General features: G+C 43.8%; 1 protein-coding gene across 5 annotated transcripts; it reads right to left on the minus strand.

The window, feature by feature from the left end:
* Nucleotides 1-1,340: 1,340 nt before the first annotated feature.
* On the minus strand, nt 1,341-20,403 carry LOC309534226 (aurora kinase C-like). Of its 5 annotated transcripts, none has more exons than XM_082226380.1 (9): nt 19,129-20,403; nt 13,055-13,124; nt 12,544-12,619; nt 7,832-7,898; nt 7,072-7,263; nt 6,059-6,197; nt 4,006-4,154; nt 3,673-3,847; nt 1,346-2,712 (listed from the first exon to the last, which is right to left on the minus strand). In XM_082226380.1, exons 1-9 carry the CDS (start codon nt 19,164-19,166, stop codon nt 2,539-2,541), a joined length of 1,080 nt encoding a protein of 359 aa, XP_082082506.1. In that variant the 5' UTR covers nt 19,167-20,403; the 3' UTR covers nt 1,346-2,538. The 5 variants fall into 5 exon arrangements, with proteins under 5 accessions (XP_082082509.1, XP_082082508.1, XP_082082506.1 ...); XM_082226379.1 differs by having other exon boundaries at nt 7,832-7,901; nt 19,129-20,402; XM_082226381.1 differs by lacking the exon at nt 19,129-20,403 and adding an exon at nt 13,341-13,383 and having other exon boundaries at nt 1,347-2,712; nt 7,832-7,901.
* Nucleotides 20,404-20,657: the final 254 nt, after the last annotated feature.

Consider the following 20,657-nt stretch of genomic DNA (forward strand, 5'->3'; position numbering starts at 1 on the left):
CGAAGGGGGCCTCGGGCGCCGGCGGGGCGCGAGCCGCACTAGCGCGCGTGCGCACCATCCCAACGGTTTCTACGCCCGCGCGCCTGCGCGATGGCAAGATCCTCGATGACGCCCCCTGCCCCATTTTACTGAGGTCCTCAGTGCTGCATCAGGGCAGGGGGAGGCCTGGCACCATCACGATTATGTCCCCAACTGTAGTATTTTATTTTAATTTTATTTATTATTATATTTATAATATCTGTTTCATTCAAGGAGCGCAAGGTGGCGTTCTTTCACCGCTTTTCAACCCCCCCCCCCGCCACAACCACCACCCTGTGAGGTAGGTTAGGTTGTGCTACTGTGACTGGAGTGAGGTTTTTAATAATGGTGTTTCCCAGTCGGGGAAAAATAAATAGGCGCAGAAGCAAGGGTGGTGCAATGTCAGTTTGATGTCGGGTCTGAGTGTTTGGCAAATGACTTTGAATAGTTGGTGACCCTTTTCTGTGGCACTTAATACCATTTTTGTACCTTATTTTGAAAGAGGCCACAATTAGCTTTATTTTGATAACAAAATGAGCCAAATTGGTTGAAAAATAAGAGAAACAGGAGGTTTTTTCTAAACTGATGCAGAAATTGCATTAGCCTAAATCGTGCGAAAATCAGCATTAAAAAAAAATTCTATTGTGCCCAATTTTGGACCAAAAAAATCTTACAAAATTAATTTGAGGTTATCTCAATTTATTTTTTAAAAAACTAGGCCAGTACAACTACCATTTGTTTTTAAGATGATATTCAGGAAGAGATGGCAGACCTTGGCCACTCTCTTCTTCTTCTTCTTCTTCTAGCATCTAGTAGAGAGCACTGACAGAAAACCATTATTACTACCGTAAGTGCTGCAGTCCTTCCAGACTATCATCCGAGGACCACATGCCAGAGGTGCATAGGGCAGGAGTCAGAAGTGGACAGATCAGTGAATGCAAATTTTTACCTTTGAGTAGTACACTAGTTTCTACACACATACACACATTCCACTCTAGCCTGCACCCAGGCAAGCAAGTAGCGTGATCAGAGTTCAGTGAAACATTCCAGGCAGGCAAAACCACTCAAGGAAGATGCAAAGGACTGGAGAGCCTGAATTTTCCCATTCGTATCAGAGGTGTACCTAGAATCTCTTGCACTGGAATGCTGAGCAGTTTGTGTGTGCGCACACTCCAGGTGTTGTGGAAGGACTCAAATGCGGGGTCCAGTTTTCTAACCCCTAGGTATGCCTCTGCCTGCTATACAGCATCTTAACACTCTGAGCAACATAGATGGGTGTCTTCACTTTCCATCTTTTTGACCAGACACCATCCCAGCAGAAAGCTGTCATCATTAGGTCCTAATCGACCAGAGAAGGTGATCATACAAAATGAAAATGACTGAAACACACATCTAGGTTTAGGGAGCCAATAGTTCTTCCTTCTGATTCTTTGCTTCTCACTTTTGTAAATATCCGATTTACTGCTGGCTTTGTATTTTCAAAGAAAGAGTGGCCAATTGTCCCATTGCAGTAGCCCTTGATAGAACCTGAAATCATTTTGCACCTAGTACAACCTGTCCTAACTAGATACACATAACACCTTGTGTCTTCCATCTTAAGACTGTTGCAAAGCAAATGTTTGGCCTTTTCATTATATCTTGAACCCTCCACCTTTCCTTGAAAACTGAACATCTAATTCTGACATAAGTGTTCTGGAGCACTTGAAAGCTTTCTCAATACTAAAACACTTGAGTCGGCCGCAGTACAATAAGGAACATTGGTACCTCGGGTTAAGTACTTAATTAGTTCCGGAGGTCCGTTCTTAACCTGAAACTGTTCTTAACCTGAAGCACCACTTTAGCTCATGGGGGCCTCCTGCTGCTGCCATGCTGCCGGAGCACGATTTCTGTTCTCATCCTGAAGCAAAGTCCTTAACCTGAGGTAATATTTCTGGGTTAGTGGAGTCTGTAACCTGAAGCATATGTAACCTGAAGCATATGCAACCCGAGGTACCACTGTATGTGCTTCGACATCAATTCTTCAACATAGCGATCCTGAGAAAGCTCTGCATACTTAAACATTAGCTCTGGACCATCTTTCCAATTTGCAGCTAGATTGAGATTCATTAGCAAGTGTTTATTTCTTTAAAATTATACAAAGTTTAAAATTATACAAAGTTTAGCTTTTTTTCTTCCTCATTATATCAGTTCATAAAAGTTCCACAGTTAACAGTAAATTTACAAGCTAAGCAGTGACAATAATTCTTTGTAAAAGAGTGGTTTAGGAGGAATGGGAACTTGTGGCCTTCCAGATGTTGTTAGACTCCAACTCCCATCTCTAGTCAGTATGGCTGACGGTCAGGGAAGATAGGAGATGGATTCCAACATCAGCTGCTGGGGCACTGGCATCTCACACCTGGTTTAGCAGAAAGCAGAAGCTTGACATTCTGGTTCATCTGCTGTCTGACATTGCAGCCAACTATCTAAAAAGACAGATGCACATGTGGAGTAATCAATAGCCTTCTGGATATACACAGGCATTTACTCTTCTGTTTCATTGTAGACAGGTGGCAAGATTCTCCTAGAGTTGGTCTTAACCCATGGGTGCGCTATTATTTCTTTCAAGGGAAGCCGCAGGGAAGGTGTACGGTTGAGTACTTTGGATATTAGGTCCTTGGCTCCATCTGACACCCAAGAAGGGAATGAAAAGTTAACCTTGGAAGAAAAGAATGTTTTAAGTTACATTTTCTTATGAAGCTAGTTGTGTCTTCTGCTTTTTTAAAAAAAGTTGAATGCATTACCCTAGTGCCAGTTTATCTGCTTCTCCACCCCCATGCAGCTTTCCTATCTGCACATCAGCTTTGCCCTAAGATGCTCATACTGTTGGACAAGGACCTTGTCAATTATGTATCTTGTACAGTACCTCTAGAAATAGGGTTATGTTAACTGCCATCCCTAAAAGGGTGACATGTCTGTGGGGCTATGGTCAGGGTATAAAAGGTAAAAAAAGGTAAAGGACCCCATGACAGTTAAGTCCAGTCAAAGGCAATGATGAGGTTGTGGCACCCATCTTGCTTTCAGGCTGAGGGAGCTTGCCTTTGTCCACAGACAGCTTTCCGGGTCATGTATATGTACCAGCAGCCACACACTAGGCATGGGCATTCATTAAACAAGCAGTACACACACACTCACCAGACACGAAGTCTCTCAGAACTCTGGTATACACACACATTTCTTTCCACTCCAGTGTTGTGGGTGGGAGGAAACCCTGCCTTTTACTCTTTCAAGGGCAGGCAGAGGGCTCATCTTCTGTGGCACTTAGTGCTAAGATCTGAGATCAAAGAACTTTTGTAAAAAGGCAGCTGGGGGCTCTTTTATTTCCTAATCGGAAGATTAAGCACTCTGCCCTTTAAAAAGTGTGCTCTAAATAATAGAGGATGTTATCTCTTGACTAGATTTTGAGGAAAAAGCATCAAGGGTTGGCAGGCCACAGGATCTGGCGGGTGGGGGCAGATCTTGATTGTGGGTTAGCCACCCTGGCTCATGGCTCTTAAGATTGATGCTATAACTTAATGTGCCCATTCAAGGATAAACCATCAAGATTTGGGCCCAAGTTTCAAGCTGTATATCGCAAATTTCATTTACTCTCAAAGCTTTTTGTTCAGAATAACATACATCTTTTATTCTTCTGAAAGTCTCCATCTGTGTTGGTGCTTCAAATGGTGCATATCCTGCAAGACACTCGTAACAAAGGACACCAACGCACCACACATCGACATTCTCACTGTGTGGACTCCCCTCTATCATTTCTGGAGCAAGGTAGTCTGCAGTGCCACAGAATGTTGTCCTCCTATTTTTTTAAAAAAAATAAATGGGTTCAGTTTAAAATTGCCAGTCGAAATCCAGTTTAAAATGGGTTCACTTTTAACAGGACACATTCTGCATTTCACAGTTGCCAAATAGAAATTTAGCAGTATTGAATTCTTAAAAATATATATGTATACATACCTAAGTGATGGAGCATGCACTGACCATCCAAAGTCTGCCAACTTCAGCTCCCCTCTTAATCCTAACAGGAGGTTTTCTGGCTTAATATCTCTATGGATCACTTTTAGAGCATGGCAGTACATCAGAGCATCAGATATTTCTTCCATATACTGTAGATGTATGATGCGCAGAAAATTAAAAAAATAGGTAAGTTAATTCTGGCTGTTAACCAAGACTGCATGCAACTGTACATAAATTTAGCAGTGAGACTGGATTAAAAGTGCACTCACTGCTACTGTAATGCACAATAAGGTTTCCTTTATGAGTCTGGGTAGAAAACTTATGATTTTCCCACTGTAGAAAGAGTTGGGTTTACATAGCGCTGATTGGCCAACCGTTGTGTCAGTATCAGAAAAAAATCCCTGGAATAGGGTGTTGCACAGGAGAGTTACAAAAAATAGAGAGGCTTGGAGGGCTGTGTTTCATCCCATGGCGTAAGGTACTTGACCATTGCACATGATGTTCTGACCCCACCCACTTGTGATTTGGCTCCACCTACCACTGGTAGGCAGATTCCAACCTCTTCCCCCCCAGCCAAGATAATGTGGCTTTTGGCGATTCTCATCCTTAGGCTAGAACTTCATTTGGAGAACTACTAATGGGGTCTGGAAGTAAATATTAAATTCAGTGCACCTCCTCTTCTCAAAAGGAATCTCTTTAGTCCACTTCTTCAACTGAAACAAAGTCATAAGAAACTTAAATCTGTGGTCACAGGGGGATGACCTTAAAGTCTGCTGTGTCTGAAGTTTGGGTGCAACTCAGCTTGCAGAAAGAGGTTTGTATGGAGTTTGAAAAGATAAAAGGACCTACAGATTCCCAGACTATCCCTGTACTTTTAACCTCTTTGCTAACCGCCATATCCTTTACAGTTTAGATTGATACATTTTAGGTTGCATCCTGTTTGCAACTTATTCTCACACTTGGATTGAGTATGAGGCCATCCTTGATGTATCTTCTGAGAGCAAAGGGGCAAGTATGGCTTTTTTGTTTCTCCAACTACAGTGGTGCCCCGCAAGACGAATGCCTCGCAAGACGGAAAACCCGCTAGACGAAAGGGTTTTCCGTTTTTGAGCTGCTTCGCAAGACGATTTTCCCTATGGGCTTGCTTTGCAAGACGAAAACGTCTTGCAAGTGTTCCGATTTTTTTCCGCTTTCCCCCCTTTTTATAAGCCGCTAAGCCGCTAATAGCCTTTTAGCCGCTAATCCACTAAGCCTTTAATAGCCGCTAAACCGCTAATAGCGCTAATCCGCTCATCCGCTAATAGGGTTGCTTCGCAAGACGAAAAAACCGCTAGACGAAGAGACTCGCGGAACGGATTAATTTCGTCTTGCGAGGCACCACTGGAGTTAGTTAGCTAGGACTATAGAATTCTTTCCTTTCCAGAATGTCCTTCTGTTAATAAGCATAAGCTTTCTTATTTTATACACCGTCTCAATCTGATTACCTTCCAATGAAAGGCATGCTCTAGTCAAAGACTCCTCTCACTAAAGGCAACTTCTGCTGTCGCATAAAAACGCCATATGCTAACAGGCTGGACCTTAAGCACTGGTGCAATGGGCTATGCCATCCTTTATGCCCAAATGTCCTTCTCCATCTCTGAAAGCCATGGCTTGGTTATTTCACAATGTTTGGGGCCAGTCAAAGCTGCTTCAACATCATAGACGGTATGTTGGTTTGCAGCTGCAGAACCAAATCAGAAGACAACACAGGCAGACACACATAAATGGGCTTTGCTTTGCTCTCCTCACAATACATTTACCTACCAGGTTTTCTTTAAGGAATATCTACACCCTCTGAGGCACATTAGGCCAACAAACAGGGTTGGTTTACCCATGAGGTGGACTGAAGCAGCCACCTTGGGTGACTGAATCCCCAGGTGGCAAAACGGGAAAGGCTGCCCTGCCAATAAATATTGACTACTCCAAGCTCACCAGCTATATGGTCTATGTTTTGCATTACTTCGTCTCCAGCCAGCTCCTCCCATAGAGCAGTAGCCTTTGCATTTGTACTCACAGTGGCTGTTCTGATGTCATCAAAGTATGTTTTCTTCTGTAGCTCCTTGTACAGTTCTCCTCCTGGAGCATATTCCAACATGAGAAAAACCCGGGTCTGGTCATGGAAGTAGTTATACATCCTTAAGATATTTGGGTGTCTAGGCAGATTTTTTGTTTAAAGGAAAAAAGGAGAGGACCTGTGGTTTAGGTCACATAAGAAGTAAGCGGCTGTGATAGGTAGACAAAGTACACACGGTCTACAAATGAATGTACTAAGCAATTGCCCCATCCAGGAAGAAGATACTATTGAGATACAAGTTGTGTTTGGATCAATCAATGCATGCTCCCTTGGAAGCAAATCTCCATTATGTTCAGTGGGGCTTACTCTTAGGCAGGTGGCGGGCATAAGATTGCAGCTGTAACTAAGGTGCACCAACCTGGTGTCCTCTAGATGTTTTGGACTACATAACATCTACACAATGTTTCAGAGGTGATAATGAGGCTTTCCATGTTTTGACAGATTTAGCACAGAGCAGGTATGCAGACCGCGTGGCCCTCTAGATCCTGATGGACTATAATTCCTCAACATGCTTGACCATAGCAAGGTTCCTTAGCTCAGTGGTAAGCATCTGCACTGCATGCAGAAGGCCCTACCTTGTAGCTGTTATGATGCTGGTGCTGATAATTTAATTAAATTTGTTAGCCGCTTTATCTTGCCCAAGGAAACACAAAGTGACTTACAACCAACCAACTCACCAAACCTCACAGATACAGTAAAACAAAAGGGGGGGGGGAGGAGACACATTAAAAAATCAGTGCCTAGCATCTTCAGGTGGGGTTAGGAAAGACTACTGTCTGAAACTTCTGAGCTGCTGCCAGTTAACACAGACATAGTACTGGATGAACCAATCATTGGGTCACCAACTCCAACCCCCTACAATGTAAGAATCTCAGCTAAAGCATCCATGACAGATGGCTATCCAATGGTCTGACTCTGTATGAGGCAGCTGCCTCTGCATTCAGTTGCTTTACCTGAGGTGACTTAAGATTTCTATTTCTCTTCTGAGCTGGTGCTCTAGCTGAGATTTTTCCAGCAATGATTTGAAAATGACTTTCAAGGCCAAGATGAAGTGAGTTTTTTTCTCCCGGGCCAAGTACACCGCTCCAAATCTCCCCTTGCCAAGTGGCTTGCCAAATTCAAAGTCTGAGGTGCCCCACATTTTCCTGTAAATCAAAGGGGGCAGTTAAAATCAATTACTAAACCAAGAGAACCATACATTTCCTTTACCAGCATGATAATATCTGGATAATCCCCATCTCTGATGTAGCACTGCTGCTGTCCAAGATGATGGACCCACGTGAATGTGCTCAGGGGCAGGTTGGCCAATGCGCTCAGTGACCATGCTCGCATCATCTGCACAGGTGCGTAGCATGTAAAGGGGGAGAACTCTGAAGACTTGGGCAGAGGTGTCACAGGTAGTCCAAGCAGGACATGCTGGAGCAGACTGACATGTAGATGCAAGGCAGTTTTCTTATGACTGATCGGGGGCATTATGATTAAAATATGCCACTGAGAAGATTAAACAAATATCCATCAAGATATTGCACCTGTAAAGAAACTAGAAGAAAGGCAAAGGTTGACCAAAGGTACATAACTACAGAAAAAAGCACGATGTGGGTACAAGATACACACACCTAGTTTCTAATTCGGTATCAAAGCCATTCTTAACTGCAACATGGCAGAAGATTCCTCCAGTGTAATAGTCATCACCAGACACTTTTAAATAGTTACCTGGGAAGCAGAGAACCAGAGTCACGTTTGGCATTTGCTTGAGATACTTTTTCTTGAGATGCAATTTCTTCTGCAACAACAATTGCACCAACTTAGAGGCATAATGTGATGGGCAGTAGTTATAGATCTAGTTAAAATAATTTTCATGTAACTGAATTGCTGCATAGTGGACCCTCCAAATACGAATTACAGTGGTACCTTGGGTTACATACGCTTCAGGTTACATACGCTTCAGGTTACATATGCTTCAGGTTACATACTCCACTAATCCAGAAATAGTGCTTCAGGTTAAGAACTTTGCTTCAGGATAAGAACAGAAATCGGGCTCCGGCGGCGCAGCGGGAGGCCCCATTAGCTAAAGTGGTGCTTCAGGTTAAGAACGGACCTCCGGAACGAATTAAGTACTTAATCTGAGGTACCACTGTAAATTCATTCCGGGGGTCCGTCCACAACCTGAAAAGTCCATAAGCAGAGGTGCCGCTTCTGTGCACACACATGGCATGATTGAGCGTGCATGCGCATGCGACAAAACCCGGAAGAATACACTTCCTGGTTTGCCGCATTCATAACCCGAAAGTTCCATATCCGGAGCGGTACATAACTAGATGGTCTACTGTATACTTAACAAGTACTTTTTCAAAAGCTGTTCAGACTCTGTAATTGAACTGCTTTTGTTCGTCCTTAACTAGCATAATTTAAGAATTATTTTCCTCCATTTGGGAGGGGGCAAACTTGCTTATATAACTCGCTATCATACTGAAAGCTCTATATAACTACAAACAGAAATACACAAAACCAGTCACTAAGAAGAAAACAAGCATGTTTGAAATTATCAGCAGAAAGGTGTGGCGATCTCCACCCATTCCATGACTACCACTCATAGTTGCTCTGCCTACAATAAAAAACACATACACACATAGTGACATAGCTTTATAAAAGCAATCCAAGACTAAAGGTTGCCCATGTTTGCTGCTTCACACTCAGCATCCTTTTTCAGGGTGCTTTTCTACATAAGCAACTAAGGAGTTCTTGTTTCAATTAGCTTTATCAAGCGAATGCAAAAATCTACATTACAAATGTTTCTCCTCTGCTAACAGTGCAAGAGGCTCCAAGGTGATTTAAGCCTCTTGAGGAAACACTAAATTGCACTGCAGTGGTTTTACACATGCAGCTCCTCCACATGCAGCTGCTGGGTGACCTTGGGCCAGTCACACTTCTGTGAAGTCTCTCAGCCCCACTCTCCTCACAGAGTGTTTGTTGTGGGGGAGGAAGGGAAAGGAGAATGTTAGCCGCTTTGAGACTCCTGAAGGGGAGTGAAAGGCGGGATATCAAATCCAAACTCTTCTTCATTACAAACCAACCATTACTGTTAATATGCTGGAAGGTATGCCGTTGTTTCTCTGCTTACAGGATTGCTATCATAAAGCACAGCTTAGGAGAGAAGGGAGCAATAAGGAAATCAGTGTACTGGCACATAATTTTGTACTAAAGGAGGAGAGAATTAGAGAATTATAAAAGCAATCAGGACAGAAAGAAGATCTCCAGTTCTGGAAAGAACTAGTAAGTGCAGCACTAAGAACACAAGGAGTGCTGGATGAGGCCATGGGTTTCAGCATCTTGTTTTCTATAGGAAGCCTGCAAGCAGAACCCGAGGGCGACAGTACTCTCCCTTCCTGCAGTTTCCAGCAACTGGAATTCAGAAACTTACTGCCTCCAACAGTGGAGATTGAACATAGTCATCAGAGTTAGGAGCCATTGATTGCCATATCCTCCCTGAATTTGTCTTTTCCTTTGTTAATTGCTATCCAAGTTGCTGGCTATCACAGCCTCTTGTGGGAGCAGATTCCATAGTTTAACCATGCGCTTGGGAAGCAGGACAGAAGAAAGATATCCTAAAGAAAACATGAAGAAGCAGAGGACAAGGAACAGAGCCAAGAAATGCAAGAGTGGACCTCAAATTTCCTACACAGTCCTCAAGAAAGGAGTAACTAATTCATCTTGCCTCTTGCCCTTGAAGCCCAAGGGAAGCCATCTTTTCCTACTAAGTTTGGGGCCTATTGGGATGAGAAGTGGAAGTTGCATCATAAGAGGGAGGAAGCTCAGGCAGAATGAGGCAGTTACCTCAGGAAGCTTATTTTGAGTATCATGAAAAGGCAAATTGCTCGTTATTTCATTTATTATTGTTCCCCCAATGAGATACGTTTATGAGATTCTCTGCTGCAAAATGCTGAAATAACTTTTTCAGCCACGACATTGATTCAACTGATTGGCACGATGTCCCCATTTTGCTTAACGGATACAAATGTCGGGGGGCCACCAGGTGGTGTGTTGGAAGATGGCCGACAATAACATCTCTCTGACCCATACGAGGTAATTAAGGGGCTGCTATGGGAAGTAGGCAGTCTTCCTACCTCCCCCCAGGAGATGGGCGCTGCCTTGCCAGCGGTGTTCACAATGCACCCCCTGATCGAGAGATGGGGGTGTCGAACACTTGGCACGAGCCCTCGGTGAAGTCAGATCTTCCTGACGCCGATTCCAATTAGCGCGTGCTGGTTAGCTTCGGCTCGGAATTATAATTGGAAACATACGATTAGAATGAAGCTGAAGCACATATATCAAATAATGTTCGAGAGATAAGACTGCTGATTAATGGATCTCTGTGACCGGGAGTGACGGATGGATAAGTAAATCTTCTGATGAATCACCACTAGGAGACTGCATGTTTGGAATGAAGGGGGGGTGGAGGAAAAAACTTTTTTCCCCTTTGCACGATGTGATATTAATAACCCTTCACCCCAGATAGAAATAAGATCGTTGCGTTTTTATTAATCACAAGCAGGAATTTAAGAACTGTGTGGGATGGATTATAACAGGAGAGAGGATTGGTGAACGGTGAGAAAGAGGAAAATTTTCATGACGCAGTTAAAAAATGGCGTCTCGCCAAGACAGGCTTGCTGGAGAAAGAAAGACAGGGGGAGGAGAATCAGGATTATTCAAAAGAGAAGGAATGTTGGGACGCAAACTTGACCTCACAGAGCCTCCTGACTCATTTGATTTATTTGGCAAGCCTGAGAAAAGTAAGGACAGACCGAAGATTATTATTTTTTTATGGAAGCGCTGAACAGAGGCTGTCCCTGAGTGATATGATCTTTGGACAGTACAAAACCCACACAACGGATGCCTGTTTTCAATCTGCTTGTGAAAATTATCAGAGATTGCAAAGAAAGGAATATACGATAACAAGAAGAGAAAGAAAGTAATAAAGGACTATCTGGATTGAACTGGATAGAACTGTCTAATTAAAGCAGTAATATAAGTGATGTTTGGACTTGTTCGGAGTTTTGGACTCGTGCGGAGCTTGATGTATGGGTACCCCCAACAAAATTTAAAATTTGGCTGTATAATTTGAAACTAATGTGATTTGGATAATGTGATGTGATTGGCCTGTTAATAAAAAATATTTTTTTAAAAAAAAACTAATGTCACTCATTGACAGCCACTCCCTCAACAAAAGGTCGTAGGGCTAGTGGGGGTCTAACATGTTCCTCCTTTGTGGAGGAAAGTTGAATGCAACTACAGCAGCCATGATTCCATGCAACCCGTTTGCAACTGCTGTCTTGGTTATAGTTCTGAAAGTATGTTTAATGCTGATTAACATCTACATACCTTGTCAACAACAAAAAAACTATAAATACTATCTGGACAGAACTAGAAAATTATATAGAATCCATCGAATCCCTGTATCCTACTGCAGTGTTTATCACTGCAGGGTATTTTAATGCACGCATGGGAGTCAACAATGTAAATTTGTACACCCATTACAATCAGATTCTGGAACCAGATATTTACTTTGCCAGAGGTACCTCCCTTCTGTCTAAAGATCATGGGCTTTGTTTAGCCCAAGTTGTAAGGCAGAGGGACTTGCTAATATTAAATGGTATGATAGAGGGAGATTGGCCCGGGGAATATACCGACTTTACAAAGCATGGAAGCAGTGTGATAGAGTATATTGCGACCTCACAATTTGCATATTTGTCATGGAGTTGGAAGTGGGCCATAATATTGAAAGCGATCATTTACCTCTAATAATGGTACTAGTAGGTCCAGTATTTAATAATTCTTCCCCCAAAACTCAATCTGTAATGCAAACTTAGGTGTGACTGTAGGCAATAATATTAAGTGGACCCCAGTACTCAATCTAGCACTGACCCACCTTCTTCATACAGATGACTTAAAGGCTATTCATACTGCTATTATCTCAGCTACCTCTGCTGCTGAGGCTATGGATTTATTTAAGATCTTGAATGACAGGTTGCAAGACCACTTGAGAACTGAAATCAAGAACAGTGGCTCAAGAAGATCAGTGGGATCTTCCAGGTGGTTCGACAAAGTGTGCAAGCAAGCTAAAAGCCAGCTGAAGAGAGTTTACAGTAAACATAGGAACTCTAATTTACCCCTCTTAATTAATGAATATGTTTCCGTCAGAAGCATAAACTTCTGCTAAGATGGAAAAAACATAAAGCCTCTCACGATAAGGCCATCTCCCTCTTCTGGCGTACAACTGATTGGTGGAAGGTTCCATTTGTTATTCCACTTCTGACAGCAAAATATCTCAGGCCAGCCCAGAGAGCTTACCAGGATACCTGACTATGGCTCTGTGTCAAAAGTGAATGGGATGCAGAACATACAGTATGAAATGGCAAGCAGTGTACCTTTTGGCTCCAATCTTCCTTTGTCATTGTTGAGTTGTTTTCTTACAGGTGTCTGCTGTACTGCTGATCTTGCCATCTTTGTTTTAGGAATAAAAGCATAAAGGGATTATCTGGTTGCCTATGAAAACAGGATGCTGGACTGGATAGGACTTTGGCTTGATCCAGCAGGGTTCTTCTTAAGACACCTTCCCCAGGGGCAATTGAATCTTACTTAAGCACTAATTACAGGATAGTATAATCCACTGCACTTGAGGCAACTGGATGGTTTGGGTGTGGCTAGGCAGGCTGTGTTGCATACAGACACCTCTGTTCTCCAGACAGGAATACCCAGGGGGCTTCCTCTGCCTGCTCCCAGCATTTGCCACTGTGGGGGACTGTCTCAGTTTGCCAAATGGTAGGGATGCCCCTGCACCAACTTGTCTGGAATTTGGGTTGCTATATGTTGGAAGTTTGGTACTTGGGCAAGGCCCGATACACCTCAGAACCTGAGACACAAAGAGCAAAAACTTACAATTTCTTCCTGAGCTGAGCTTTGACTGTCACAACAGGCTATGTTGGGCTTCCAATGCAGGAAGAAGGAGCTACACAAGGAAAAAGTAAAAAAAGTCTTGTGGCATCTTACAATAAAGCCTTGCTAATTTATTATCACACACGTTTTTGAGGACAGTTTTCAAATCTCCTGATGTCATGTCACTTGACATTAGGTGATTCAGCTTCAAAGGAAAAACTGGGAGCAGCCTCTAAATGCATTCCAAAATCTTCCTTTGTAGCCCTGGCTTTGATTTATGCCCCGCTACCACAATTCCTACTAAATTGAAGCCCCACTTTGGGCAGGGATTACCGTATTTTTCGCTCTATAACACGCACCCGACCATAACACGTAGTTTTTAGAGGAGGAAAATCTGTAGGCATGCCACCCGTAGGCATTCCCTCCATAACACGCACAGACATTTCCCCTTACTTTCTAGGAGGAAAAAAGTGAGTGTTATGGTGCAAAAAATACGGTAGTTCTGCTCAGTGCAAGTGCTGCCAATTCCAGTTCCTATTCCTGCTTGCAGAGACGCAATCAGAAGTTCACTCTAAGGCTGCCACTTGTTCATTTGAGCCACATCTTTACCTGTCCTACACCTGAGATCAGAGATATGCGTCAGATGGGAGCATGGGGGGGGGGAGATGGCCATACATACAAATACCTGAGATTGCCCAGACCCAGTCTACACTGACCAGCAGTGTCTTTGCATGGTTTCAGGTGGAAGTCTTTCCCAGTGCTACCTTGGAGATGCCTGGGAGAAAAGCTGATGACTCCTAGGGACTGAAGCAGTCCCCCCCCCCAAGTATTTTTTGAGGGGGCCAGCTCCTCTCAGTTTTCATAGGATGTTCAGCTCTGCCCCTAGCTCTATACAATATCGCATTGGGCCCTCTCAATCCTCTGGAGAAGCTGGCACCTTTGCCTAGGAGAGACTCTCAGACCTTTTACATTCAAAGCAGTTATTCTAACACTGAGCTACAGCCAATCTCCATAACACTTTTATTTTTTTTGCTGCATTACATCAACACTGCTATCACTCTGGGAATTGCAACAAAGGAAAGTACCAGGTGTACCTGTATGGAGTAGAAATGCATTGTTGTATGGAACAGGAAACCACTGATTTACCTTCTCATTTAAATCAGCTGAGGCAGGATGGGGAGTGAGAATCTGGTTAATACCCCCAGCAGCTTATACACCCTCTTTGTTGAATGGGAACTGGTTCAACTGGGGGGGGGCAGCAAATTTTTTAGCGGGGGGGGCGGTCCACTGTCCCTCAGACCTTGTGGGGGACCAGACCATATTTTGAAAAAATAAATAAATGAACAAATTCCTATGCCCCACAAGTAACCCAGAGATGCATTTTAAACAAAAGCACACATTCTACTCATGTAAAAACACCATGCAGGCCCCACAAAGAACCTAGAATTGCATTTTAAATAAAAAGACACATTCTACTTATGTAAAAACATGTTGATTCCTGGACTGTCCGCAGGCCGGATTTAGAAGGCGATTGGGCCACATCCGGCCCCCGGGCCTTAGTTTGCCTACCCATGAACTAGAGCAATGATGTCTAATCCCAGGTAATTGAAAGCCCATCACATAAAACAAGCAATTATGCCAAAATATCAGCACCAAAAACTTTTCAAAATGCATCATTTAGAAAGCATTCAATTATCTTTAAATTGATGTCCTTCAGAAAGTACTTGTTCTCTTAAAAACTACTGAGCTAGGTTACTTGGCATAGCATCCCACCCACCCTGCAACTCCTATATTCATAGTTCATTACCTAATAGACCAAACCAATTTGCAGAGTTCTTTGGAACTCCAGAAAAAAAGCAGGATTTCGGTAGCAGCCTTAGTGCAGGCTTTTTCTATAGTCACTGTCCTATCAGCTCAGGCCTTTCTCCTCCTCTGCATTGCAAATGGATTCAGGTGCAAAGACTAGAGCCAAGATCAATTCTTAAAGTCACACAGTTTCTGGGAGTTGAACAACTAGGTGCAAAGGGTTTCAAGGCTCCAACACCTTTAATACAGTGGTACCTTGGGTTACATCCGCTTCAGGTTACAGACTCCAATAACCCAGAAATAGTACCTTGGGTTAAGAACTTTGCTTCAGGATGAGAACAGAAATCATGCTCCGGTGGCGTGGCGGCAGCGGGAGGCCCCATTAGCTAAAGTGGTGCTTCAGGTTATGAACAGTTTCAGGTTAAGAACGGACCTCCGGAACGAATTACAGTGGTACCTCGCAAGACGTATGCCTCTCAAGACGAAAGAGTTTTCCGTTTTTTGAGTCGTTCCGCAAGACGAATTTCCCTATGGGCTTGCTTCGCAAGACAAAACGTATTGCGAGTTCTTGCGAGTTTGTTTCCTTTTTCTTAAAGCCGCTAAGCCGTTAATAGCCGCTAAGCCGCTAATAGCCGTGCTTCGCAAGACGAAAAAACCGCAAGACGAAGAGACTTGCGGAACGGATTAATTTCGTCTTGCGAGGCACCACTGTAAGTACTTAACCCGAGGTACCACTGTACGGGGATGGGGAAGCTAGAGCTCCCATTGTGCCTGACTGTTGGACATACCTGGCCGGGGCAGAGGGAAGTTGGGAGTCTAACAACACCTGGAGGGGCTGCCCAGCCCTGCCTTAAATAAAACTCATAATATAGCTACCAGTGGCAATGCCTCAAAGCATGGAATGTTCTTTACCAGAGCTGTAAATCAAACATGACTGTGATGACTTTGTTAAGTAAGAGGTCACAGGTTCCCACCCCTATTTCACTTGTTACGTAAATGACAGAATTTTTATGTACCATAAAAGGGTGTGGAGGGCAACTGCAGCTGTAATTCTGGCCCCCTCCCAACCTTCTACAACTTTTAAAGGTACAGGGAAACTGTCCTTTGCATTTAATCATCTTTGCTGACTCATCACAAACCTCATTCTTGAAAGCAATTTTTAAAAAGGTCCATCTGAGTGAGTGGTGAACATGCAAATTTGCTGCTTGTTCTACAGCTCTGCAAAGGACAATTGGGAGGGTTCATTAGATCAGTTAGCATAGGATGGAACAGATGTGAAAAGAAGACCCTCCAAGTGTCCCTATTTTCCAGGGATGTCCCTGGTTTAGAGAAGCCATCTCAGTTTCTGATTTGATCCCATAATTTCCCACTTTTCCTTAGGATGTCCCTATTTTCATTGGAGAAATGTTGGAGGGTATGGAGTTATCCGACCCCTGAGCCATCTGAAAGCAATCCTGTATAGGGAAGTTTCTTTTAAAAATGTTTAATGTTTTATTATGTTTTTACATACATTGGAAGCTGCCTAGAGTGGCTGGGGCAACCCAGTGAGATGTGTGGGGTATAAATAGTAAAATTATCATTATGGAATGGGACATCCTTATTTTCATTGCAGAAATATTGGAGGGTTTGGAAAAGGCAAATTCATGAATAAAGAACATAGCAGAGCTAAAAGACATACTGTTTTTTTTATAAAATGTTGATGGTGTACAGATGTGGCTCTAATCTTTGATCTGATATTAATACATTTGCCACTTTTTTTCCCCCCTGGCCCTGCTCCTGTGCCAAGGCTTCTAAGGCTAAACGGCTTGAGCTTCCATCATGCATAGGGCTGTCAATTGTTTTAATAGGTCCTGCTACTGTTGTTGTTATTGGTGTTTAGTCGTTTAGTCATGTCCGACTCTTCGTGACGCCATGGACCAGAGCACGCCAGGCACTCCTATCTTCCACTGCCTCCCACAGTTTGGTCAAACTCATGCTGGTAGCTTCGAGAACACTATCCAACCATCTCGTCCTCTGTTGTCCCCTTCTCCTTGTGCCCTCCATCTTTCCCAACATCAGGGTCTTTTCCAGGGAGTCTTCTCTTCTCATGAGGTGGCCAAAGTATTTGAGCCTCAGCTTAAGCCTGACAAACAGAAAGTAAGTAGCTGGAGCTTTTTCCGAAGCCAGGAAGAGCTTCATCTGCTAAATTTGTGTGCATCAAGTTGTTCTTAAAGGCAGCAGAGCAGGGACAGTGAAGCTGGCAACCCTAGCATTCACTGGTGAATTCTTTATTTGTTCAATCTAAAAGGACATAAAAGAGGAACCCAACAAAGATTGCTAAGCAGTTTACAACCAGGTGAGGTGTCAGTGTGACCTCCAGTTCAAGAGAAAAGAGACAAGCAGAACCGGCAGCTGCCTCAGGCGGTACCCAAGAGAAGTGGCACTGAGGAAGAAAAGGAAGCTGCTGACCCAATGCTGCTTTGCATGGTGAGGTTGCCATAGCTACTTCCCTTCTTTGTCCTCAAGGTGCCATGAGAGCAGCAAGCCTATTCGCCAAGCTCCCAGAGAGCAGCAGGACTATAAGAGAGCAGCAAGCTACTGCCCCACTTCTGCCACAGCTTCACAAAGTGCCTACGACAATCCTGCCTTATAAAGTCCAAGTGGGGCAGCAGCTTCCTCTTCCACCTTGCCATCTCCTCCTCTGCCTGCCCATCCTTTCACTTTCTCGCCTTCCTTCTGCTTCCCACCACCTGTTTCCTTGATTTTTGCCTTGGTCACCTCTTCCACTTGACTTCGTATTTCAAATATTACAGGACTAAAGGTAAAGGTAAAGGGACCCCTGACCATTAGGCCCAATTGTGGCTGACTCGGGTTGTGGCGCTCATCTCACTTTATTGGCTGAGGGAGCCGGCATACAGCTTCTGGGTCATGTGGCCAGCATGACTAAGCCGCTTCTGGCGAACCAGAGCAGCGCACGGAAACGCCGTTTACCTTCCTGCCGGAGCGGTACCTATTTATCTACTTGCACTTTGACATGCTTTCGAAGTGCTAGGTTGGCAGGAGCAGGGACCGAGCAACGGGAGCTCACCCTGTCGCGGGGATTCAAACTGCCAACCTTCTGATCGGCAAGTCCTAGGCTCTGTGGTTTAACCCACAGCGCCACCCACGTCCCTATTACAGGACTACAATGGATCTATTGCATTCATGTGCCCCCACTTTCTAATCCCTTGAGCGCTAGGTGGTGTGCGTGGGTTCTGCCCCTCATAATTTAATTCTCACAAGAATCCTGTGAGTTAGGTTTAGGCAAAGTGTGTGTGTGTGAGGGAGGGGGAGAGAGAGAGAGAAAGAAAGAAAGAAAGAGAAAGAAACTGGCCCAAGGTCACCCAATGAACAGCATGGCTGAGTGGGGATTTGCACTCTGGTCTCTCAGGCCCCAGTCTAAACACTACACAACACTGACTCTGCAGAGTCAAGTCATCCATGACCACTGCCCTGCTGGGAGCTGGTGAGTGATTGGTGCTGTACAAACACTCCAGCGGGTGCAGAATGCCGCGGCGAGACTCCTTATGGGGTCTTCGCTGCGAGATCACATTCATCCGGTACTATACCAGCTGCACTGGCTCCCGGTGGAGTACAGGATCAGGTTTAAGGTGCTGGTTTTAACCTTTAAAGCCCTATACGGCCTAGGACCCTCGTACCTACGGGACCGCCTCTCCTGGTATGCCCCACAGAGAAACCTACGGTTTGCAAATAATAACATCCTCAAGGTCCCAGGCCTCAGAGAGGTTAGGCTGGCCTCAACTAGAGCCAGGGCTTTTTCGGCTGCGGCTCCAACCTGGTGGAACGCTGTGTCACAAGAGACTAGGGCCCTGCGGGACCTGACATCTTTCCGCAGGGCCTGCAAAACAGAGTTGTTCCGACAGGCCTTTGGTCAGGGCACAGCCTGACTCCCTCCTCTGGCAACCTGCACAGAATTTTGCTTAATTGGTTGCCATCTATTTGATTTAATTAATTTTTATAATGAAATATTTTTAGATTCTGTGACTATTTTACTGTTTGATTATTTGATTGTTGTTAGCCGCCCTAAGCCCGGCTTCGGCTGGGGAGGGCGGGATATAAATAAAATTTATTATTATTATTATTATAAAATGTCCTAGTCAAGTTGCATGGTGGGTGTAGGTTTTGTGGTTTGTCTCAGGCACCAAAACGCATTGGGCAGGCCCTGGAGGCAAGGAAGCAGTTGTGAACAAGCTTACTAGAGAGTAAGTCCGATTGAACTCCATGGGACTCACTTGTAAGAGTAATCAATTGCAGGGCCATGGGAGCACATGTGGTCTAGAGCTGCATTCCAGTATGTAATTTCTCAGGCTTGCAGTTAGAAAATCGTTTTGGTTTGAGACAGCTCAAATTCTTTATGCCCTCTGTTGGTTCTGGTCAAACAGCTTTTGCAGGTTTTTTGAAACGCTACAAGAAAAAAGTGCAACTCCTGTTTTTCAAGGGCAAAAGTGGAACGGGTATGCATTGTATATGCAATCACCTTTCAAAAGGGCTTCAGCTAAAACTGTATCCATCCTGTGTTAATTTATGGCTTCATTTGAACGTGGCCTCATGGAGTGTTCTCCACCAGGGGGCAGAACAGTGCTGTGAATGGCGCAGGACGGACATAATTAATTGTGGAAAGCCACTGTTGGACTGATAACTAGTGGCTTGCCATTATTTATAGCTGTTCATCAACTATCATACCACATTCTGCCCAGAATGACTCTTCAGTCTTAGCCAACTCGTTTTGTAACGTTGTTGGCTGGGAACGGTTTTATAACAGTTATAAAACAGATATTGGCTAATGCCAGTATCTTATGGTGCTCTAGATCGAAGCAGGATTTGGCGTCCCAATAAATCCTACATACCCTTAAAAGTAAAACTACACAAAAACATTGTCGAATGCGGCGGGGGAGCGGAGATTTGGATTTTTCTTTCATGGGAAATCCTTTTGGGAACCACCTAATTTTCACCTCTGCTATTTCATTTGCTTTTTTTATTTTTGTTTTTAAATAAAGAGCTTTCATTTTTAGGGCTAATTCAGAGTACTTGCATGCTTTGGTTCTGTAGGACAAATAGCAAGCTTTTAGGGTGTGTGTGTGAAGGTTAGATTTAGGGAAACTGCACAAGGAAAGATGCCTCCCCTTTTAGTGTCATGGCCCTGATCTAATCCCAGGCCAAGCTCCTAGAATGGCTGCTTTTAAATTTAAACAAACCAAGAGATCCTATCTTGACTCTCCCACTGTTTCATTTAATATAAGCCCTGAATTATTCAGATATTTACAATGCAATCCTAGGCATATCTGCTCAGAAGCAAATCCTACTGAGTTGAATGGAACTTACTAAGTGTGTAGGGATAGGAATAAACCCTAAAATGGAATCTGGGTACGGAAGGGATCGTGGCATTTTAAAACTATTCCTCTTTCCCCCTTATCCCTTGCCTTCTTAATATCTGTGGCATTTCTCATTTGCAGTGCCATTTCCCCATAAAAATAGCTGGAAAACAGCATTTGGGGGGGCAATACTAAAAAAAAGCATTTGGCCCCCAAAATCAAAAGGCCCCAAAAGAAAAACTCAACAAATTTTCTGTCTGGATTTTCATTGTTGGAAATACGGCAAATAATAATAATAATAATAATAATAATAATAATAATATGGTTGTGGGCAAGATTCCTGCATTGCAGTGGGCTGGACGAGATGACCAACAATGGTACTTTTCAACTCTGTAATTCTATGCTTCTATAAGCAACAAAAGCGGTTAAAAAAAAAAGCTAGAACTTTT

The sequence above is a fragment of the Podarcis vaucheri genome (genome assembly GCF_965113315.1).
Source record: "Podarcis vaucheri genome assembly, chromosome: 6".
NCBI classification, from domain to species: domain Eukaryota; kingdom Metazoa; phylum Chordata; class Lepidosauria; order Squamata; family Lacertidae; genus Podarcis; species Podarcis vaucheri.